The sequence below is a fragment of the Rutilus rutilus genome (assembly GCF_951802725.1).
Source record: "Rutilus rutilus genome assembly, chromosome: 20".
NCBI lineage: Eukaryota > Metazoa > Chordata > Actinopteri > Cypriniformes > Leuciscidae > Rutilus > Rutilus rutilus.
Genome location: NC_140225.1, coordinates 33,321,766 through 33,344,981, shown reverse-complemented (window position 1 = coordinate 33,344,981; position 23,216 = coordinate 33,321,766). Strand labels below are relative to the sequence as shown.

Genomic DNA, 23,216 nt, shown 5'->3' with positions numbered 1-23,216 from the left:
AGTTGAATTGGGGTTAAAAAAACAACAACAAAAAAACACCTTTCAATATTCAAATATTCAAGTTTCAAATACCTTAAATCAAACACTGGCACAAATTTATCTCCAAATAAAAATCACTTTATTGTGTCTGTTAACCCTTCCTGTATTAATAGTTCTGTGATACACCTCATTAATTCTCTTCTGTATTAATAGCAAATGTTATCTTGTACGTTGGATGGGACCAAAAGCATCAATTAACAGCATTACATTGTTTATCAGAGAAGTATCACAGTTAATGCAAGATATCACTTTTCCAACTAAACTGGACACTAACAGAGAGAATGGCTTGTTTATTAACAGCAATAACTGATAAGGATATATTAATGACACATCAATGTTACACAAGTATTGATTTCCTGCAGTTCTATGCTAGTGGTTTAACTTTAACACACTTAAATGACAAAGAATCAGCCGGCTAGATTGAGGAAACTGTTCAAACAAAAGGACAACATAATCGTTGCTTAACAATGTCAGGAATGCTGGCACAGAGAGCGCTAACCTGTCGAAACATGTTGATTTCACGTTTTCAGTGACTCAAGACAGGACAGGCTGAGTTGTGCTCATTTCCTTCACGAACTGACACAAGCTTTTTCACGCAGCCTCACAGGAACGTGTTTCAGAGCTAATGCATGAGCTGACATTACAGCGTAAGCAGTTTGTTCACTAAAGCGAGGTTCATTAGGACATTTTTGACACCAGAAAATAAAAAGTAATCTATTCACAGCTTCTCTTTTGCAGCCAAAACTAGCCAGTTAAAACAGAAGAGACATTAGACTGACACCGATATCTGCAGACGCCAGTGCAATCTGTGCGAACACCAGTTTCATATACAACAAACAAGTATATATTAATGATCTGTTTATTTATTTTATATATTCATCGCTGCATGCACAGGACTGATGGATCAATCTCAATGCCTGGCTAATATTTCAACCCTAAATCTTTAAAAACTATTAAAGTTGTGACTGTGTTTATGAAATTTGACCACATTTGGGAAGGGAAAGAATCTGTTAAGACTTTACAATAAGGTGCCATTAGTTAACGCATTAACTAGCGATGAGCAATAATACGCTTGATTCGGTATTTACTCATCAAACATACAACTGTTCATTTTAGCTCAGGTCCAGTAAATAATATTAACAGATACAACTTTGGATTTGAATAAAGATTTAGTAAATGTTGAAAATGAGCATTAGCTAAGATGAATAAATGCTTTAAAAGTTCGTGTTATCTAATGTAGTTTACTGTAACCTTATTGTAAAATGTCACCAAATAATCTTAGTCATTACAGTAATGAAAACAGTACTGTAATACTTAAAAAAATGGGATGGGAACAGTGAAAAACAAACAAAAAATGTGTAAGTTGGAATGAAATGGATATGTTTTAATGAGATTCCCCTGTCCAGTACAGCGCTAACAACAAACTATGCTAAATCAGTGTTAACATTAAATAAACAGTCCATTTTCTTTTGAAAACTTACTGTAATTCACTAAACAATCAATTAACAGTCAATAAAACTGATTATCTTCCATAAATTCTCCTGACTGTGTTGTATTATCATCTATTGACTGTAAGATCATCTGTCTGTACTGTAAAGACACATTGCATAGGCTATAAGTGTGTGTGTGTGTGTGTGTGTGGCATACCGCTGTATATTTGGTAAACTCTATGTCTACAAAAAGTTAAGTGAAAACACCAGTGCAAATGAGTACAGTAATAAGGTTAGCCATCTTTATATTTCAAGAAAAATATATGCAAAACAAAAATACTCTAGACGCCTGAGACGTACTAACTTGGACCCTAATTGTAGCTCTCTTTTCCTAATTTTTTGGATTCAATATGAATAACATGAAGTTGCAGTGTGCAAACATGTACGGATTCTCTTAAGGATTAAATGGCTTTAGCGCGGTAAGATGACACACATACATGTAGCTCTTCTACTGCGTTGATATCAGCGACGGGACCGTCAATCTGCGCGTGGTTTTCTGTATTTCACCTTCTCGTTGGATGTTACGCCATTAGCGTGGCCGTTTATCGATCCGTTCGGGTGATCGGTCTTCCGAGATTCCGCGTGCCTCTTATAGGTCTGTGGAGCAAAGAAAGGGAAAGTTTTACTTGCGCTCCATTATATTCTTTCTTTATGCCAAAACGAGAACTTGTTTACCTGTATGTAGAAGTTTGAGAAGAGCAAGATCAGAGTCATGCAGTAAGAGATTTGGAAATACAGCCAGCCATTGGGGAACCCACACGGCCAAACCACAGCACAAGACGTCTGGAACATGGTCAGGACGAACTGGACCTGAGAGAAAACAGCAGTCAGTCATTGATTCTTCCATTAGGTTAGGTTAGCTAAACTAAGATTGCATGCATTCAGTCCCTTTTTAAAAAAGTCCACATTCTGGCAAATGCAACCATTATAATCTATACACTACCGTTCAAAAGTTTGGGATCTGTAGGTTTGCTTTTTTACTTTTATTCAGCAAGGATGCATCAAAAAGACATTCATAATGTTGGAAGAGATTTCCATTTTAACTCTTTCCCCGCCACCGACGGAGTTCTCCAGCTATCCGTGTTTCCACTGTTATACTGTAGGGGGCGCTATTACACATCTACTGAAAGAGTGCAGAATCTCCTGATCAAAACACAGGAGAAGAAGCAGCAGAAACAAGCGATAGCATATGTAAATCATATGCATATATGTAAAATGACACGATCATAAACATTTAAGAGCATATCTGATTTTCGTACAAGAAAATATTCTGATGGCAGTTTTGTGAAAATGGCCAACTTAAAAAAAAAAAAAAAAAACACCAGCGAGGAAAGAGTTAAATAACTATTGCTCGTTTGAACTTTGTATTTATCAAAAAAATCTTAAAAAAAGGGTCATGTTTTTCACACAAATATGAAGCAGCACAACTGTTTTCAACATAATAATCATCGTTTCTTGAGCCGCAAATCTTCATATTACACTGATTTCTGAAGGATCATGTGACACTGAAGACTGGAGTAATGATGCTGAAAATTCAGCTTTGATCACAGGAATAAATTACACTTTACTGTATATTCACATAGAAAACAGCCGTTATTAAAGTCCAACTGAAATCAAAATGGACCCTATTTACTTTATTAGCGCATATTACTAGTCTTGTGGTGAACAATTAATCCGTGCAAGTTAAAACATGGAAAAAAATGTTTTGGCTTCGTAATCTTTAATCAAAATCTGAAAATGCCCCTCCCCTCTGCCTTGGAGGACCTTCTCTGATGACGTATGCTTGACGGCTTGGGTTGAGAAACGCTTAACCACTCACCTCAAACCGTTAGTCTGTAATGAGCGAGAGATGGAGAGGAGGAGCGCTAGAGTAAAACCCTGCCCTCTGTTCAATATTCCTTTTCACAGGGAAATACGTCACAGCACTGGAGAAAAGTCGTTTGCAACTTCCGGTTCACGCGGACTTTAACTGTAATAATATTGCACAATATTGCTGTATTTTTTATACATCTTGACCCATTTGAAACCTTTGAACGGTAGTGTTTTTTCTTTAAAATCATACTAGGACATCTTACTAGTGAACAGTTACACATGTTAAAGTCAGCAACTCAAAACCTTCTGAAAAAGCTGAAACTTTGTATCCCATTTATTATAAACTCTATTTGAGGATGATTGGTTCAGCTATTAGACTCTCGTAGCAGTGACCACATCTTCCATTACAGCAAAGCACTTGTTATTATAATGAAGTGAAAGCAGGAGAAAGATGAATGTAGTAAAGCGTGCACTTGCCAGCTGGCCTTGGGTGATGTACTTCTTCCACCACAGATACGGTCTGATGGCCGGGACGGCGGAGAGCCCGTAATATGAGTACATCAGCACATGGATGAAGCTGTTAAACGAGGCGCCGAAATACGCTGATGAAGAGAGAAGTAACATCATTACATATCAAATACATTCAACACATTAGATTTATTCTAATGGTGGTTTCAACCATGTTTTTGCACTAATAGCCAGCATTACACACCTCAATCCACGATCAATAACCACAATCTATTTGTAACATGTAGCCTGATCTGTTTCTGTTTTGACAAGGACTCTTAGGGCCCTATCTTGCACCCAGCGCAATTGACTTTGTACACAGATGCATGCATCATTCCTATTTTGCACCCGACGCACGGCGGACTTTTCCCTCCACAGACGCACATCGGTAAACTAGGGAATGAACTTGCGCTCCCGGGGGCGGTTCAGCGAAAAGAGGAGGCGTGTTCCGGCGCAAACGTTCCCTGGAGCTATTTTGCAGTTTCAGAAAACTGCGTTGCGCATGTTATTCAGATGCTATTTTGAGGGCGCTTGCTTGGCCATAATCAAGGTTAAGGGCTGGGGGCTATGGTTTGGGGAGGCGTGGTTAAGGGGTGGGGGCGTGGTTTGAGGAGGCGTGGTTAAGGGGTTTGGGGCGTGGTTTGGGGAGGTGTGATTAAGGGGTTTGGGGCGGAGTGGTTAAGGGGTGGGGGCGTGGTTTGAGGAGGCGTGGTTAAGGGGGTTTGGGGAGGCGTGGTTAAGGGTTGGGGGCTATGGTTTGGGGAGGCGTGGTTAAGGGGTGGGGGCGTGGTTTGAGGAGGCGTGGTTAAGGGGGTTTGGGGAGGCGTGGTTAAGGGTTGGGGGCTATGGTTTGGGGAGGCGTGGTTAAGGGGTTTGGGGCGTGGTTTGGGGAGGTGTGATTAAGGGGTTTGGGGCAGAGTGGTTAAGGGGTGGGGGCGTGGTTTGAGGAGGCGTGGTTAAGGGGGTTTGGGGAGGTGTTGTTAAGGGGTGGGGGCGTGGTTAAGGGGTGGGGGCATGGTTTGAGGAGGCGTGGTTAAGAGGTGGGGGGTGAATGCATCAAAAAATACTTGACAAATGCATTCACAACCTTGCAACTTTGTTATCGTACTTTAATATATAAAGTAATACATCCTGTCCATTCAACGTTTGGCCCGCAACAACAGAATACTATAAAAAATATATATATAGTTTCACTTTTAACACCTTTTACATGACACTGTTTCTTTTCATGGCCATAGTTTAAAAAAATTAAAAATAAAAATCTACTACACTATTTTAGTACAAGACAACTTCAATCCTCCTGATGTTCTTTTGTAGCCTATACTTTCCTTATGTGGGCTTCTAGGTCGCTAGCACCTTTATTTGACACTGACACGTACGTGCCAGCTTTGCAGGTCATGCATTCTGCTTTACACAGATCCCGACCTGACCAGAACACACACACACACACACACACTATACCATAGTTTATACCATACTCACCCCACATTATACCATAGTTAGAACAACTTTTTATCAAAACATGTTTTTGTAGGAATTGTAATCAGGAACTAAGGAGAGTACCTATTAAAAGTAATTTGAGCCAATGGGATCACTTTTATTTCCTAACGGAGACGATTTGAGGGAATACCCAATTTGTCACCACATCGGACCAAGCTAAGTGTGGACACACCCTAAGTGTGTTAGTTTCATGTTTCTTAGTTCCTGTTTCCTGAGTTGTCGTTTCTATGGTTGTCCGTGTCTGGTTTAGTTCTCATTTCCGTGGTTTGAGTTTGTGGCTTGTCCTCTATTGTCTACGTTTTCTGCTCTGCTAAGTTGATATTCTTGTTCACCTCGGAGCCATTGCCTCTACAGAAGCACTTCTGTGCCACATTTGCATTGTAAATATGGCATAAGGCGAGTTCAACCATGTTTTTGCATGAATGATCAGCACAACGCACTTCAATCTATGATCAGTATCCACAATCTATTCTAAGAAGAGAAGGGATAGTTCACCCAAAAATGAAAATTAGCCCATGATTTACTCACCCTGAAGCCATCCTAGGTATATATGACATTCTTCTTTCAGACGAATACAATCAGTTATATTAAAAAAATGTCCTGGCTCTTCCAAGCTTTATTCTGTTTTTAAGTCCATAAAAGTGCATCTATCCATCATAAAAGTGCATCTATTCATCATAAAAGTGCATCTGTCCATTAAAAGTGCATCTATTCATCATAAAAGTGCATCTATCCATCCCAAAGTGCTTCTGTCCATCATAAAAGTGCATCTATCCCTGATAAAAGTGCATCTATCCATCATAAAAGTGCATCTATCCATTATAAAAGTGCATCTATCCATCATAAAAGTGCATCTATCCATTATAAAAGTGCATCTGTCCATCATAAAAGTGCTTCTATCCATAATAAATTAGCATCTATCCATCCCAAAGTGCATCTGTCCATCAAAAAAGCACATCTATCATCATAAAAGTGCATCTATCATCATAAAAGTGCATCTATCCATCATAAAAGTGCATCTATCCATTATAAAAGTGCATCTATCCATCATAAAAGTGCATCTGTCCATTAAAAGTGCATATATTCATCATAAAAGTGCATCTATCATCATAAAAGTGCATCTATCCATCATAAAAGTGCATCTATCCATCCCAAAGTGCATCTATTCATCATAAAAGTGCATCTATCCCTGATAAAAGTGCATCTATCCATCATAAAAGTGCATCTATCCATTATAAAAGTGCATCTATCCATTATAAAAGTGCATCTATCCATCATAAAAGTGCATCTATCCATTATAAAAGTGCATCTGTCCATCATAAAAGTGCTTCTATCCATAATAAATTAGCATCTATCCATCCCAAAGTGCATCTGTCCATCATAAAAGCGCATCATCCATCAAAAAAGCGCATCTATCATCATAAAAGTGCATCTATCATCATAAAAGTGCATCTATCCATCATAAAAGTGCATCTATCCATTATAAAAGTGCATCTGTCCATCATAAAAGTGCTTCTATCCATAATAAAATAGCATCTATCCATCCCAAAGTGCATCTGTCCATCATAAAAGCACATCTATCATCATAAAAGTGCATCTATCCATCATAAAAGTGCATCTATCCATCATAAAAGTGCATCTATCCATTATAAAAGTGCATCTGTCCATCATAAAAGTGCTTCTATCCATAATAAAATAGCATCTATCCATCCCAAAGTGCATCTGTCCATCATAAAAGTGCATCTGTCCATCATAAAAGTGCTTCTATCCATAATAAAATAGCATCTATCCATCCCAAAGTGCATCTATCCATTATAAAAGTGCATCTGTCCATCATAAAAGTGCTTCTATCCATAATAAAATAGCATCTATCCATCCCAAAGTGCATCTGTCCATCATAAAAGCACATCTATCATCATAAAAGTGCATCTATCCATCATAAAAGTGCATCTATCCATCATAAAAGTGCATCTATCCATTATAAAAGTGCATCTGTCCATCATAAAAGTGCTTCTATCCATAATAAAATAGCATCCATCCATCCCAAAGTGCATCTGTCCATCATAAAAGTGCATCTGTCCATCATAAAAGTGCTTCTATCCATAATAAAATAGCATCTATCCATCCCAAAGTGCATCTATCCATTATAAAAGTGCATCTGTCCATCATAAAAGTGCTTCTATCCATAATAAAATAGCATCTATCCATCCCAAAGTGCATCTATCATCATAAAAGTGCATCTATCATCATAAAAGTGCATCTATCCATCATAAAAGTGCATCTATCCATTATAAAAGTGCATCTGTCCATCATAAAAGTGCTTCTATCCATAATAAAATAGCATCTATCCATCCCAAAGTGCATCTGTCCATCATAAAAGCACATCTATCAAAAAAGCGCATCTATCCATCATGAAAGCGCATCTATCATCATAAAAGTGCATCTATCCATCATAAAAGCGCATCTATCCATCATAAAAGCGCATCTATCCATCATAAAAGTGCATCCATCCATCCCAAAGTGCATCTATCCATCATAAAAGCGCATCTATCCATCATAAAAGCGCATCTATCCATCATAAAAGTGCATCCATCCATCCCAAAGTGCATCTCTCCATCATAAAAGTGCATCTGTCCATCATAAAAGCGCATCTATCCATCATAAAAGTGCATCCATCCATCCCAAAGTGCATCTATCCATCATAAAAGCGCATCTATCCATCATAAAAGCGCATCTATCCATCATAAAAGTGCATCCATCCATCCCAAAGTGCATCTCTCCATCATAAAAGTGCATCTGTCCATCATAAAAGCGCATCTATCCATCATAAAAGTGCATCCATCCATCCCAAAGTGCATCTCTCCATCATAAAAGTGCATCTGTCCATCATAAAAGCGCATCTGTCCATCATAAAAGTTTATGGACTTCAAAACAGAAACAGCCAGTCACTGCCATTATGAAGCTTGTAAGAGCCAGGATATTTTTTAAATGATGGGCTAATTTTCATTTTTGGGTGAACTATCCCTTTAATGCCAGAGATTGAGTGAATACACTCCTTTAAATACCATGTTACATAACGCAAGCAGTTATTTAAAGACAAGCACTTTTACCCTGTTCTGTGTGGGTTTGTGTTTATGCATCTGAATAATTCAGCATATAATATGCAGCATAAGCGTCTGAGTCTGAGGAACTCACAGTGTCCACACGGCACCCAGTTCATCACGAACCACCAGATGTTGAGCATGGTGGCGTGATGGTACACGTGCAGGAACGTGATCTGGTGGTTGTTCTTCCTCAGGATGAAGAAGAACGTGTCCATAAACTCGATGAGTTTGGAGAAGTAATACCACCAAAGAACATGAATCATCTGAGGAGGGAATAAAAGACAATCATTTAGCCTTATCATTCTCTACAGAAGTCAGGAGTGGGAATTGATAAGAACTCACTGATTCTCAGTCCACTTCTGATTTTCACTTAAAGGTTACGTGACATTCATTTCATTTTATTGGTCTCTATACACTTAACATCAAAAACATATACAATGCTGTTAAAATGAAAGCTTTTTATTAGGGCAGTGCAACGATTAATAACATAAATCATATTATATTATTTTATATTATATATACTGTGTATAATTATTTTATATATATATATATATATATATATATATATAAATAAATACACACACATGCATGTACGTATTTAAGGAAAATCTGTTATTTATATATACTTATATTTATATATTATTATGATTAATAATAATAATAATAATAATAATAATAAATAATTAAAAAAAAATAATAATAAAAAATATATACACATATATACATACATACATATATATATATATATAAAAAAAACAAAAACAAATATTCCTTAAATACATACATGCATGTGTATGTTTTTATATATATACACATACAAAATAATTATACACAGTACACACCCATTTATTATGCAAACACAAACTTCTATTTTTGGATGTGGTTAATCGTTGCACTGCCATACTTTTTATAATAGCATAACATCATGAAATTTGCCTTGTATTAAAAATGTTAATAAATGTGCACTAAACTTAAGTGTACGTGCAGATAATCTCACATTATTGAAATAAAAGGCCACTTAAGTGTACTTTGTAATGTCAAATTACATGCAAAGTACTTGATTATAATTTTAACTTTAGGGGTTATGTTTAAAGTTTAAATTGCAACTTCATCATTACAAACACACAATTACAAATATATTTTTTATTTGTATATATTTTTAATTTTAATTTAGCATAAATGCTTGTCAGAACACACTTAAATAATGAAATTACATATAAAAGACCCTTCTGGCTCAAAAAAGCCCACTGAAGTTCAGCTAACTGCATTCATTTTGCAACTTTATACTAGGCTACATAATCATGTTGCATGTAATTATGCATAATTTACTGTTATTGCTATGGTAAGTACATGTAACATATAACAAGGACACTGTAAAATAAAGTGTTACCCTACATTTTTATTTAATTTCATGTCTAATTTCAAATTCAGTTTGCACTTCGGTATATTATTTTAAAGCACAATATTTCCCTCTTTTTAAAAGCATGCTAAAGTGTACGTTTGGGCTTCCTGTGTTCTTTGTTCCACTGGTTTCCTCTTCCATTGATCTGTTAACTGGTTTGGCTCACCTGTATCTGGTCTAGTTCCTCATTTTCCTGAGTATGTAACGCCCTCTGTTTCCTCAGTTCCTTTGTCAAGTATTGTCTTTGGTTTTCAAAGCCTTTACGCTTGTTTTTTCTCCACTTTGGTTAGTAAATATAAATAAACGTTTGCTGCTACAGATCCTCCTGTCCTCGCCTGACCAGCACCGGCGTCACATGTTTGAGAAATGACACTGACCAATCCACAACTGTGAATCCATCATATCATCAGACCAGCGTTTGCTCTAATAAATAATAAACCCTCATAGTCTAATGCTGTGGATCATGAGGCGACTCCATGTAGTGTCGAACCAGATGATCCAAAGTTTTCAGGAATCACTCCTTCTAATCCTAGCTAACAATACAGTAACACAGGGAAGAGAACTACTGGAGAACTTTGGAGATATCGGCCCCGTCCCAAATGGCACACGTGCACTTACGGGCTTGTGGACTCACTAAAGTGTCGTTAAGTCCACGGGTCTTCCCAGAACTAGAGTAGTGATAGTCTGCAATTATAGTATTATTATTATTAATATTATTGTCAGTATTAGTGTTGTTAATATTACCATTATCACTGCTGCTACTGCGGCCACTAATATTACTACAAATATTATTATTATTATGATGATGATGATTATTTCACTATTAATCTGTCTTTTACTTTTTTTTTTTTAATCACCAAAAAAAATAAAAAAAATAATATAAATCAAAAGTTGTTATATCACAATGGAATAAGCTATTAATTAAAATGATTACTGTACCTGTATATACTATTATATCTATATAGACGTTTTTTTTCCTCGTCTCTGTGTGTACTTGTGTGTATTAGAGATGCGTGGATGGGCTATTATTTCATCCGCCACCGCATCACAAAACTCCTCATCCGTCCGCACCAACGTTTCTTGACCAATTTTCAAAGCCGCCCCGCCCGCCATCCGCTGGTTGCTTTAAAGGATTAGTTCACTTTCAAAAATGATAATTTTTTGCTGATAATTTACTCACCCTGATGTCATCCAAGATATCCATGTCTTTCCTTCTTTAGTCAAAAAGAAATGAAGGTTTTTGAGGAAAACATTCCAGGATTTTTCTCCACAGAATGGACTTCAATGGCAACCAACTATACCAGTGTTCAAAGAAGGTTCAAATGTAGCTCTCAATGCAGCTTCAAAGTCTCGACACGATCCCAGTCGACAAATACGAGTCTTATCTAGCGAAACGATCGGCCATTTAAAAAAAAAAAAATATATATATATATATATACTATTTAACCACAAATGCTCGTCGTGTACCATCTCTGAGATGTGCCACGCACTGCGTCATCACGTTGGAAAGGTCACGAGTCACGTCATCTGTCTAAGTTATTTGTCTGTGTACTCCGGTTCATGAAGAAGGGAAGGGCGAAAAACTCCATCTCATTTTCTCCTCCAACTTCAAAATTGTCCGACATCTTTGTTTTAATTTATTATTTTTTAATTTATTATTTTTCGTGACCTTTCCAATGTGATGACGTAATACATCTCAGAGATGGCACAAGACAGGCATTTGTGGTTAAAAAGTATATATATTATTATTTTTTTAAATAACCGATCGTTTCGCTAGATAAGACTCTTATTTCTCGACTGGGATCGTGTCGAGACTTTGAAGCTGCATTGAGACGGACATTTGAACTAGAGGTCTGCACTCCCGCGGGAGTCCCGCGGGACCAGCGGGTCGCGACGCAAAACAGTGCGGCGCGGGACAAATTTTGAAAGGTCATTGCGGGCGCGGGCGGGATGATCCGGTGCACTTGCGGGTGCGGGCGGGAGGGATGATACGCTGCACTCCCGCAAATTAAATATTAGTGTAAAGTAAAATATATAAATGGTTAAAGTAGCGTTCATAATTTGTACTTGTGAGAGAGATTCTGTTTGTCAGCAATAAAAACGTTTTAAGCAATCTAAACTTGTGGATGTTGTCGTTTGGGGTAGAGGGGGGCGTAATCTCGCGCACACTTGTTTAGAGACAATTCCTTCCCGCTGCTCCGTGTTCGAATACTTCATTCAAGTTCAAAATAGACATCATGGACGAGGAACAGACTCAGAGCACCTCAGATATAGCCCTAAGCGCTTACAGTGTAAATCGTCAACCGCTGAACTTTTAGTCATCCTAACAACAAACAGAGCGTAATGTAGTGCATCAGAGCAGCATCAAGAATATCAAGTGCGCAACGCTGCTCAACGCTGCAAAAAAGCACATCGCTTTAATGCAAAATGGAAAAATATAAATAAAACTGTAATATGCACATGATTAGGTAATCACGGCTGCTGTAATCTTATTCACATTTCTTTTTCTGATTAATTGTTTTGCTCTATGAGAGACACAATTTAACAAAATTATTCGGGGCTAAAAACGTCCTAGCGCCGCCCCTGATCCTGCCTGCCGTCTTGCGGGCATTTGCGGGCGGGAGCGGGACATAATATCACAGATGCGGGCGGGAGCGGGACTAAAAATGACAAATCTTTGCGGGAGCGGGCGGGAGCGGTACTAAACACTGCGGGAGCGGGCGGGAGCGGGACTGAAAATTGTGTCCCGCGCAGGTCTCTAATTTGAACCTTCTTTGAACACTGGTATAGTTGGTTGCCATTGAAGTCCATTCTGTGTAGAAAAATCCTGGAATGTTTTCCTCAAAAACCTTCATTTCTTTTCGACTGAAGAAGGAAAGACATGGATATCATGGATGACATCGGGGTGAGTAAATTATCAGCAAACACTTTTTTGAATGTGAACTAATCCTTTAAGGTCTATGGGCGATGTAACCGCCAACCGCGCATCTCTAGTGTGTATCATTGGTCTATTACTTTGTATATGCAGCTATATCTTTTTAATAAAAAATTATAATAAAAAAAGTCCACGAGACCATAGGGAGTCGCATTTGTGGTTTAATGTTTCAGAAGTGCAGACTCTGAGGAAGAGTGTGAGCGCTGCGGGTCCCAGTTGGGACAGGGCCATTCTCTAACAGGATGGAGAATATCGTATGTATCCTTTCTTTTGTGTGTACTGCATTGTATAATATCGAATGTTTTATATAATATTGTGTGATCTCATGCATGTGAAGCTCAGTTTAGTTGTGTTACCCTGGTGTCGGCCTCTCCTGCACTGTGTGTGTCCTGGCAGAAGAAGTTGTATCCGCCTTGATACACTGACATTACCAGCTGTGGAGACAGAAGGACAACAGAGTAAATGATAAACTCAACACCACTTTAATCAGGATTCACAATACCAAACACATTTGTGGAAGTAGTTGTGGAGCAGAGAGGATCAGTTTACACTAACACAACACACAATGCACCCGTGAACAACAATATGCTCCGAGAACATTCTGCTGTAACTCGACACCCTTGCCTCATTTAGTATGCGCGGCTCTATGAATATGCAAATGAGCCCCGCCTACACTCACTCACTCAGCTCAGAGATCCACTGGTTGACGATCACACGTTGATCTGATTGGTTACAAGGTAGTTTGTGACGTCAGAAACACCAGCGATTTCAAAGCGTGAACATTTTTTGTCTTTGGTTCACTGCAGGTTTAAGGAGGAAATACTCAGCAATGGTGTCGACTTATGAATTTACACATGCTTTGTCTTAAAGCATATTAACAACATCACATAGACACATAACAACACTAAAAGCTGGATTTTCACCACAGGGAGTCGAAATTTTGAGGGGTTATGCGAACATTGAGGGAACGTGACCTATACGTTTTTTGTGTAAACATTGAGAACATTATTAACTCTTTCCCCGCCACTGACGGAGTTCTCCAGCCATCCGTGTTTCCACTGTTATACTGTAGGGGGCGCTATTACACATCTACTGAAAGAGTGCAGAATCTCCTGATCAAAACACAGGAGAAGAAGAAGAGGCAGAAACAAGCAATAAAAGTATTTCTTACGCACAAGTAAAATAATGTGTAGGGCTGGGGGAATTAACGCGTTAATCTTTGCGATTAATTTGAGATGTTTAAAGCATAAAAAAATATATAAAAAAAATAACGCAATTGACGCAACACCTTTTTTTTTTTTCTTGTTTTAATGACTTCCTGTTGCGACTGCTATTGAAAAGGCCGAAAATATGCCGTCCCGCCCCTCCGTGTTCGGCGATCAGGTTTCATTCTCGAGCAGCTTGTTTAGTAACTTCACGAGCGTGTCTTTTCCGCTCCGTGTGTGCGCCGTTCTCTTTGTTCCGTGTGTGTGTGTGTGTCGGCGCGCTGCGCTCTCTGCTCAATGTTCCGCTCCGTGTTTGCGCTGCGCGTTCTGCTCTGTCGTTCACGGCCCAGACGCTCCAGTCATGTAGCGATCACGCACTGGAAAAGCAAAGTCCGCTCAAATAACGTGTAATTTCTCAGTAGTAGATTCTGTTTGCTGAGCTGCTATAGCCATGATAAATGGTCAAATTGGTCAAATGACCTGCTCTGATCACATGCTCTGGTAATAATAGCTTTGTATGACAATACTTTACTTTGATAATTAGTCAAAAAATACATCTGTCAAATCTGAGTATGTTGCATAGAACTGAATGAAGAATAATATATTGATATATTGATGTTTAATATTTTAATATAGGGCTATTTTCTGTCCAATTTGTGTGGACATTTTTCTTTTCTCCCCCCTTTTTTTGTGTGTTGTTTAATTTAATGAGTGATTCCACATTTAAATATTGATGATTACAAGTTTGGGGGAAATGCAATGAATTGCGATTAATCACAGCAAATTGTGCAATTAATTAGTTCATTTTTTTTTTTATCGATTCCCAGCCCTAATAATGTGATGATCAAACATTCAACAGAATATTCGTTTTTTTTTTATGAAACTTACCAACATTCAAGTGTTGATAAAAAAAAATAAAAAAAAATGCATGAAGCTTGAATAAGAAGTTTTTGGGGGCTTTTTTTGTGTTTTGTTTTTGTTCTTTCTTTTGATATATTTAATGTTCAGATATTAATACAACAAAATATTTTGGGGTCATGACCGTTTTGAGAAAATGATCAAAACTTTTTTATTTTTTTTAAGTTAAAGACCAGATAACTCTAAACAAAACGTTTTATTAGCGTTACTGGAAGAACATTTGTTCATAACTTCGAGAGAACCATAGAACAACGTTAGCTCAAGTTCTGAGAACGTTCCCTGTTAGCATAACGAATTAACTCATAGCATGCGCACTGCTGCTGGAAACCGATGGCATACGGCTCAAAACATTTGATGCTTGCTATCAATCACAATCTTTCTTGCAATTTCAACAAACAAGCCATCAAATGGATCTAAACTCACAAGCGTCATCTTTATGTAAGTAAGTTTGCATATATTCCCGATCTGAGCCGATGCGGAGGCTCACAGGTGTACCGCTGATGCACAGAGATTTTACTGCTGACCTCTACAGAAAGTGGAACAAAAGTGCTTCCATGACCTTGTTCTCACCTCTCAGACCCCAGTAAAATCTCCCATGAGCCTCTAATGTGTCATTGTTCATTGTCTCATTCTGAATAATGTCCTTGTTCTTTCTGCTAACGTTTTTTTTTTTTTAAGCAAATGCAGAATGAAAGCTGCACATCTGTCCCCTGTAAACTGCATAAATCCTACTAAACCTAAACCTAGAAATGTTCTCATTACTGCCTGACCTCGTGTTAGAGGCGGCGTTCAGAAGAGGACATCTCTATTAAAAAAACCTCTAGGACATTCAGGGGACGTGAACGGTCCCAGTATGGCCCTGACTGCTCTGTCCCGGAGCTTCTCGGGTTAGAGAGACTGAAATGCCTCTCTCTGAAGTCCTAAAACACAGTCCCAGCTCTTACTCTCCGACTCGCCCCGTTTCTCACTCAATCTGATAACTTACAGACGCTCCGGTGTTCCCACAGCCCGACTCACAGCAGGATCAGCTGAGGGGAGATGGGCTTTTACAGGGGTCGTACAGACTTCAATCCGAGATCTCCCTTATCAAACAATATCTTTATTATCTTTCAAATTCTAAAAAAGGCAAATAAACATAATCTAATAAAACTAAATGGTACAAATAAAGTGCAGCACATGCAATGACTGTGGAAACTTTAACCAGTGAAAGGAAACTATGACAAAGACATCGCTTTCCTTATTCAAACTGATCGCTTTGTCACTGAATAAATTCGCCATTTTAAATCGTTTGACTAATAATAATACAAATATAATATAACTCACTTGTTAAAATTTTTTTATTTGCAGCTTATTTTAATTTCATATTTAAATAAAATCATAGATAGAATAGATATAATGTACGCATATAGTGGTAGATAGACTGCATAAATATAAATAATAGACTATCACGTGTGAAATATGAGATAACTTTGTTAAAACATAAAGATAATAAAACAAGCCTCCGAATTGCAAAAGCCACCTCTAATTACGAGGCACATGAAGTTAAAACAATATTGATGTGCACAGATTAATCATTTATAATAAACACTGGAATGCATAAAAAAAACAAGAATTGTCCAATTGGATTTCATATTGACTTTAATGGATTAGGTATTATGATTAATACTGTATTTGTTGATGTTGATGAGCTAACTTGTGTTAATGTATACTTGAAATGTTAAGGAATGAAATGTTTACATTAATTAAGTGAAAATTATTGTGATTACAAACCGATTGGACAAACACTGAACTTACAACATAAAGACGACAATAACTTTAAACGGATAAAATTCTTAAAACGTTTGAGCTTTCGTTGACCATATTTGATGAGCTCCATGTATGAGTGTTGATCACTGATATTATGTGAATTAAAGCCTAAATCTGTTCATATAAAGCAATCGTGAGTTCAGAAAACTTGGATTAAACCACTTGATCAGGCTGCACGGTATTGAAGAAAAATGCGGTATGCGATAATTCATTAAATAATGTGATATTCGATATGCGATACGATAATGCTTAAAGTGTGTAAAATAAACAAATTATCTTTAAAGTATATTTAAAATGATATAACCTATATATGCGTTTCACATTCTTTTTGTGACTAGAAAACATCCCTACAGCTTCTGAAAGTGAACATCAGTGTTTTACTGCAGCGTAAGAAGTGTTATTTTAACATCACTGGGGTTCAGGTTATCCTACATTAGGGTTATTAAACAACAGAACCTGAATAATCAAATGTAGAAATAAAAAACTGCTTAGTTTTCACTGTATGAATTAAATATATACTGATTCTTATTAAAGCTACAAAAGTTATTCAGCCGAGAGTGAGTGATTTTCTCTCTGTCTTTTGTTCATGACTCCAGTTATTGCAAGCCGTTGTGATATGTATATCGCAGTAATACATTTGCGATATTTTGATAATTTCGATATATTGTGCAGCCCTTCACTTGATTCATACGGTTTACTGTTTTTGAACTCTTTAAAGCATCAATGGGTGAACAGACTTTCAGGAGGGACAGAAATCAATTACCCTGGTAATCCAGAGTTCTCACGAGAACAAGTTGAATTTGCTCAGCGAGTTACTCTGGTGTCGAGTAATGATGCTCATTAAATATACCCCTCGATCTGAGCTGCACCAATCACATCGGGTTATCTGATATAGGCGGGCCAGAGGCGAGCTAAAGATGACGACAGACGTCGAAGTCATTAGTAAACATTGCAAAATGGCTATGGATGAACACCAGTTGTTTGAAACGGCTTTGGCCGCTACAATGAACGAGTTAGACTCGGCTTTTTATCTAAACAGGAACAGAAGACGCCGCTCGAATCGTTCCTTTGCAAGAAGGGCGTTTTTGCTGTTTTGCCGACCAGATACGGTATAAGAGTATAATCTACCAGTTAGCTCCGCTGGTAGCTAAGCGTATGGGGTTTGTTGTGATTGGTCGTAGTGTTATCCAATTGCGTGCAGTGAGATTTTCAAATGCATGCTTGGTGCCGCCCCTCGAGCTGGCCGAGTTTCATTAGTCGACGCCAGACCATTAATCTTTTAGATTTAGGTCTGGATTTCCAGGCTAGAAATCAATCAGGTTACACTAAAAATGCCTGTATTTATTTCCTATAATGATTTACTGTATGGGTTTGGAGTGAAATGACGGTGAGTAAACGACTTTCATTTTTGGGCGAACTGTCTCTTTAAGAGAAGGCACGGACATGTGCAGCCGAGAGGTTTTGTTCTTTCTCCACTGATGCTGCAGTAAAACAGCTTTAAGGTCATCGATGACTGTGATATAACTTATTACACTGCTTATTTGGACAGCCAGACAGTGTGTGAGTTTTGCAATGCAGACGGCGTGGAGAGAGCGCGTGAGGCGAGGAGGACTCTGAACCTTCAGGTGAACATGGACTGTGACTTATCAAACCGGCTCAGTTTCCAAAAAGTCAAATCATCAGTATCAAAGTGCATGTCCTTAAAGGTCCTGAGCCCAATCAAATATCTCGATTGTGTAACATCTGTTACAGCATAAAATCAATGGGAATGCAAGCTTTCGGGAGTGAAGGCATTTAAAGCACTCCAGAACAGAACGAGTTAGCAGGACTAGCCAGTTTGATTTGAGATGCTATTATAGTTTTTCTTTAATATTTTGAGTTTTTACTTTTGTCCTATTCATTCAAGGAGAATCATTCAAGGGGAAAACTTCAAATGAGTCTATAATATTGAGCGTATTGTGAGGAAATTACGTATTTTTGTGTCAAATCACTCATATTTACTTTTTCAAGACCATTTTCTGCCCCATTTCTGAGTTTAGATTTTAAACTTTAAACAAACCTTTTTTTTTTTCTGCTGCATGAAAACGCCCTGTTGCGTGTGAACTACCAGCTACGGACTGACAGATTCATAAAATAATCTGCACTGAAACGACCCTCGTTGTAGTTTTCCTGGTGTTTGGGGATAACATTACCTCCCCATGACTGGACATGGCAAGTTTCTGATCACTCGAGTGACGTGGTTGACGCCGACGGTCAAGAGAACAGACTGGGAAAGGAAGTTTTGACTTTTGACTTTACAGTATGTTCTCTCACAGAACTTTAAAATACAGTCAAATCAAAATCTATTCAGACACCTTCAACATTATCACAGTTTATTCGCTATAGTTTAGAAAATGGTAATGAAATATGAGCAGAACTCAGTTGATGTTTCACTGGTTTTGTCCGTCCTTCTGTTAGACTGTTTCACAAATGAATTATGTTGAATATCTGTCAGCTGTTAAATTTAACTACACCATTACATAACACCAGTTTAGCTCAACCGATCACCAAGCAATGCTTCATTTTGTTCAGTGTGTGTGTAAAAAGAGCATTAGCAATTACAGAAAACACACTTCAGCAAAACATGGTCAGCTCAAAGTGTCTGAATCATTTTTGGTCTCAAATTTTTATACATTTTTACTGGTAGTCTCTGTATGAAGAGTGTTTGGGTATAATGATGTCACGGTTTACTTTATTTTGCTCTCCTCGCTTACATAAATGAACTATAGTGTCCTGCACACACTAGTGAAATGATATCTGGTGTCTGAATAATGTTTGGTTTGACTGTATATCAAACGTGATCGCTCATGATGTGACTGGGACTTGTTGATTGGGAACGCACCTCGTAGAACATGTAGAACGACAGGAGCGTCAGGCCGAGGTTATACGGCACTAGCACAGCTCTGCACGAGTACGGCTTTCGGTTCTTCATGTATTTCGGTCCCATCCACACAATCAGAAGGTACAGAACGGTGAAGGTAACCGTGGGGATGTAGTTCTCCAGCAGAAGCCATCCTTTGACCCGAGGATCTGTGAATGAGAGAGCACAAGCGTCCTCAATACGTGTTTTCACTGTTATACAAACGAATTTTACAAGGCGGCTAATTCGTGCCAATTCATATGACCTCACTCGTACGAGTTTTGCTAAATCGAACATATTTTACGAGTTGCCAAATTCGTATGAATTTGTACGAATGACCTACCCCTGACCCCGCCCCTAAACCTACACATCACTTGGGTTTAGACAAATCGTACGAATTAACCACCTTTTAATCAGTAGGGGGCGCTATTACACATCTACTGAAAGAGTACAGAATCTCCTGATCAAAACACAGGAGAAGAAGCAGCAGAAACCAGCGATAGCATATGTAAGCAGATGCATATATGTAAAATAATGCGATCATCAACATTAAACAGCATATCTCATATTCATACAAGAAAATATTCTGGAAATTTTTATGAAAATGGTCAAAAAAGCTGGCGGTGGCTGGCAACTTTTTAAAAAAAGGGTCACGTTTTGCACACAAATATGAAGCAGCACAACTGTTTTCAACACTGATAATAATCAGAAATATTTTTTCTGAAATTAAAAATTTCTTGAGCAAGCAATATAAGCACTGTAAATCATGTGATCATCAAAAATTCAACAGCATATATAAATCAAAACTGCGTAATGTTTCTGAATGAAAGGTCATCCCAGGACGAGGGATGCTTTAGGGGTGTTGATGGACTCGATCTGTGTTTTAATCATCGTTCTGAATCCCATCTGGGACAAAAACACACTTTTCTCAGCTGTTTTATGACACTTATTCACATTCAAGTGTTGATAAAAAAAGTAATGTATGAAGCTAGAATAAATAAATGTATATATGTATATATACAGTAGTCAACATTTGAAGTGGATCAAAACCTTTCATCAAACTTAGACATGAATTTTGAACAATACCTGTTCTTGTCTTAGGACAACTTTGATGGACTTTTTTGATCCACTTCAAATGTTGACTACTCACTACTGTATATGTATATATATATATATATATGTATGTAGTATGTTCATTGTATATTGTATATTATATGTACTTTTCTTCTCAGAATCGCGAGTTAGATATATCTCATTTTACTTACAGTAAAAAACTCGCAATTGCAATTCTGATAAAGGTCGCAATTACCTTTTTAATTGGAAACACACTTACATTTACAGCAGATACAGACTGAAACTATAATTGCTTCCAATCTGATTGATTCATATGGTTTCCTATAATTGAGTGGCAGAGTTGCATTATTATTTTTACTCATTATTACTTTCAGTCTGAAACACAAGTTTACAAGATACTGGTTTGATACAATGAGCACTTTTAGGATAAAATAATCATTGGATTTGTCAAAGTTTGACAGATTAGCAAAACATACCCATTAGAACCCCTTTCTTGGCTGTGTGAGATTATTAAAATCATAAGTGTGCACTAAAGTGGTTTAAGCTATGAAAATAAAGTTGAAATATGTTCTGTTTGTAGGATTCAGGAACACAACATAAAGAAAGACGAGTTGTAAAGCTCAGTATTGGTCTCACCCCGGGGTCCCATCCAAGACTCGATGTAAGTGTTAACTCTGTGGTTAATGGCCTCCATCTTCAACCTTCAAGACAAAAATCATAGGAGGATTATTTTCACACACACGTTTAAGACGTCTGAGAAAGTCCTAGAACATAATAAAATCGTTAAAAGTCAATTGAAGTTAACTTAATAAATCCTTGCTGGAACACGTATTGATTACAGCTATAAACATGGCCGCCTACAGCAAAGACTACCATCCATCACGTTTATTGCTCTTTATTCGCTTGTTTGTAGCTCAGTAAAGGTCAAGAAATGGTGCTTATAAAGATCCCTAATCCAGGAACACTTTCCCAGCGGGACTAACCATGAGAGGACACGAGCACAGAGGAATAGAGATTAACATCAGGCATGTTTCACTCCATCAGATGTGCAGACGAGGACTTACCACGGATACAAGAGCTCTTTACACAACACAATGGCTCAAACCCACACAGAAAAAAAGTGTATAACGGCTCAGACACACTATTTACTTCAAATATATAAGAATATAGATATATATAGATATATAAGAATAGGCTACATTTCACAGCCTACGTAACGTTAAGAGGAAGGAAACGGTCAATGTCAAAAACAAAAAGTAGGCTATTGGTGCAACAAATAGGCTTAATTTTCTTTCTTTTGATTTTAGGGTTCTTGAAAGGTTTTCATTAAAATATTATGATGAATAAAAATGGTAGCAATAAATCTCCTGATGCCAAACTGGCAGAATTACCACGCATTCATTATGAAGTTTTAATTTTTACTTGTGTATGATGACTATGATTGCAATTTGGAGATATAATACACTCAGAAACCAATATACAATGATAGTTTTAAAATGAAATTACATTATATTAAATTAAAATGTGATGAATTATAGCATGTGTCACACAGCAGGACTGTCACTGATTCGCATATTGCTTTTATACAACATATGATCCAAAACTGACACTAGACCACACATCTCAACCGTGAATCAAAGTCTTCCTCATAAGATCAACTACAATCGGCTTCACGGGACATTATCAAACCCAAGCACTTCTAATCTTTAATAAAGTCATATGATGCTCGGCGCGTCCGCGTTCGCGAGGTCACGCGCGTCATTCGGCCCCAGAACGCGCACTTTCAGATGACATTTGTGTGTTTTAAATCTCTTTAGCGTTGTGAATCTTACCTTGAGTCTTCTCAGATATTGGTTATGTTCTCCTCGGGGCTCAGTGCTGTGCGGGTGTGTCGTCAGTGAGAACGCGTGGAAAGACCTCGGGAAGTAAAGAGCGTCATGAGTGTCTGTAGTCCGCCTTTAAACTGATGCGTATAACGGAACGCGCGAGGGCAAAGTCTGCGCGCACTTCACTTTATCTGCACATTAAATAGTGATCAGACACGCTTTCTTCGAGCACAACAACAGCTTGTGTTCGGAACGTTTACAATATCAAACTTTTCGAGTGGTGACGTATTCACATTCGAAATGTCGTCACTTGTGTTAGAACGTAAATGTATCAGTTCTGAATTCCATTATGGCGTTCTAAGAGAAAAGCGCGCGTTCTGACAGCGCGTTTTACGAAATATTATTTTTATTATATTATTTTGTTTTACAAGGCGTGAACTGTTGCAGGAACTGAAGTCACCCCATTCGTCTGAAGTTAGAACTGACCAATCACAGCGCTGCTCTCATGTGGAAACAGATCTGGCCAATCACAGCGCTGCTCTCATGTATCGAGCGCATCACGTGGTCCACGTTGAAGGGAACCATAGACTTGTAAAAAAAAGTAGGATTCAATTATCATATTGAATTGTGACCCTATCATTATTGATTGAAGGGAACAATCACAGCGAAAGTGTCACAGATGTCACGCAGACATGCCAC

General features: G+C 37.9%; 1 protein-coding gene across 1 annotated transcript; it reads right to left on the bottom strand.

Annotated features, from left to right (window-relative positions):
• Nucleotides 1-312: 312 nt before the first annotated feature.
• elovl5 (ELOVL fatty acid elongase 5) lies at nt 313-23,000 on the bottom strand. Its single transcript, XM_084391463.1, has 8 exons — nt 22,524-23,000; nt 21,328-21,392; nt 19,600-19,787; nt 13,146-13,223; nt 8,544-8,715; nt 3,819-3,943; nt 2,205-2,339; nt 313-2,126 (listed from the first exon to the last, which is right to left on the bottom strand). The coding sequence occupies exons 2-8, from the start codon at nt 21,383-21,385 to the stop codon at nt 2,007-2,009; spliced, it is 876 nt and encodes a 291-aa protein (XP_084247589.1). The 5' UTR covers nt 21,386-21,392; nt 22,524-23,000; the 3' UTR covers nt 313-2,006.
• Between the last annotated feature and the right edge of the window lie 216 nt (nt 23,001-23,216).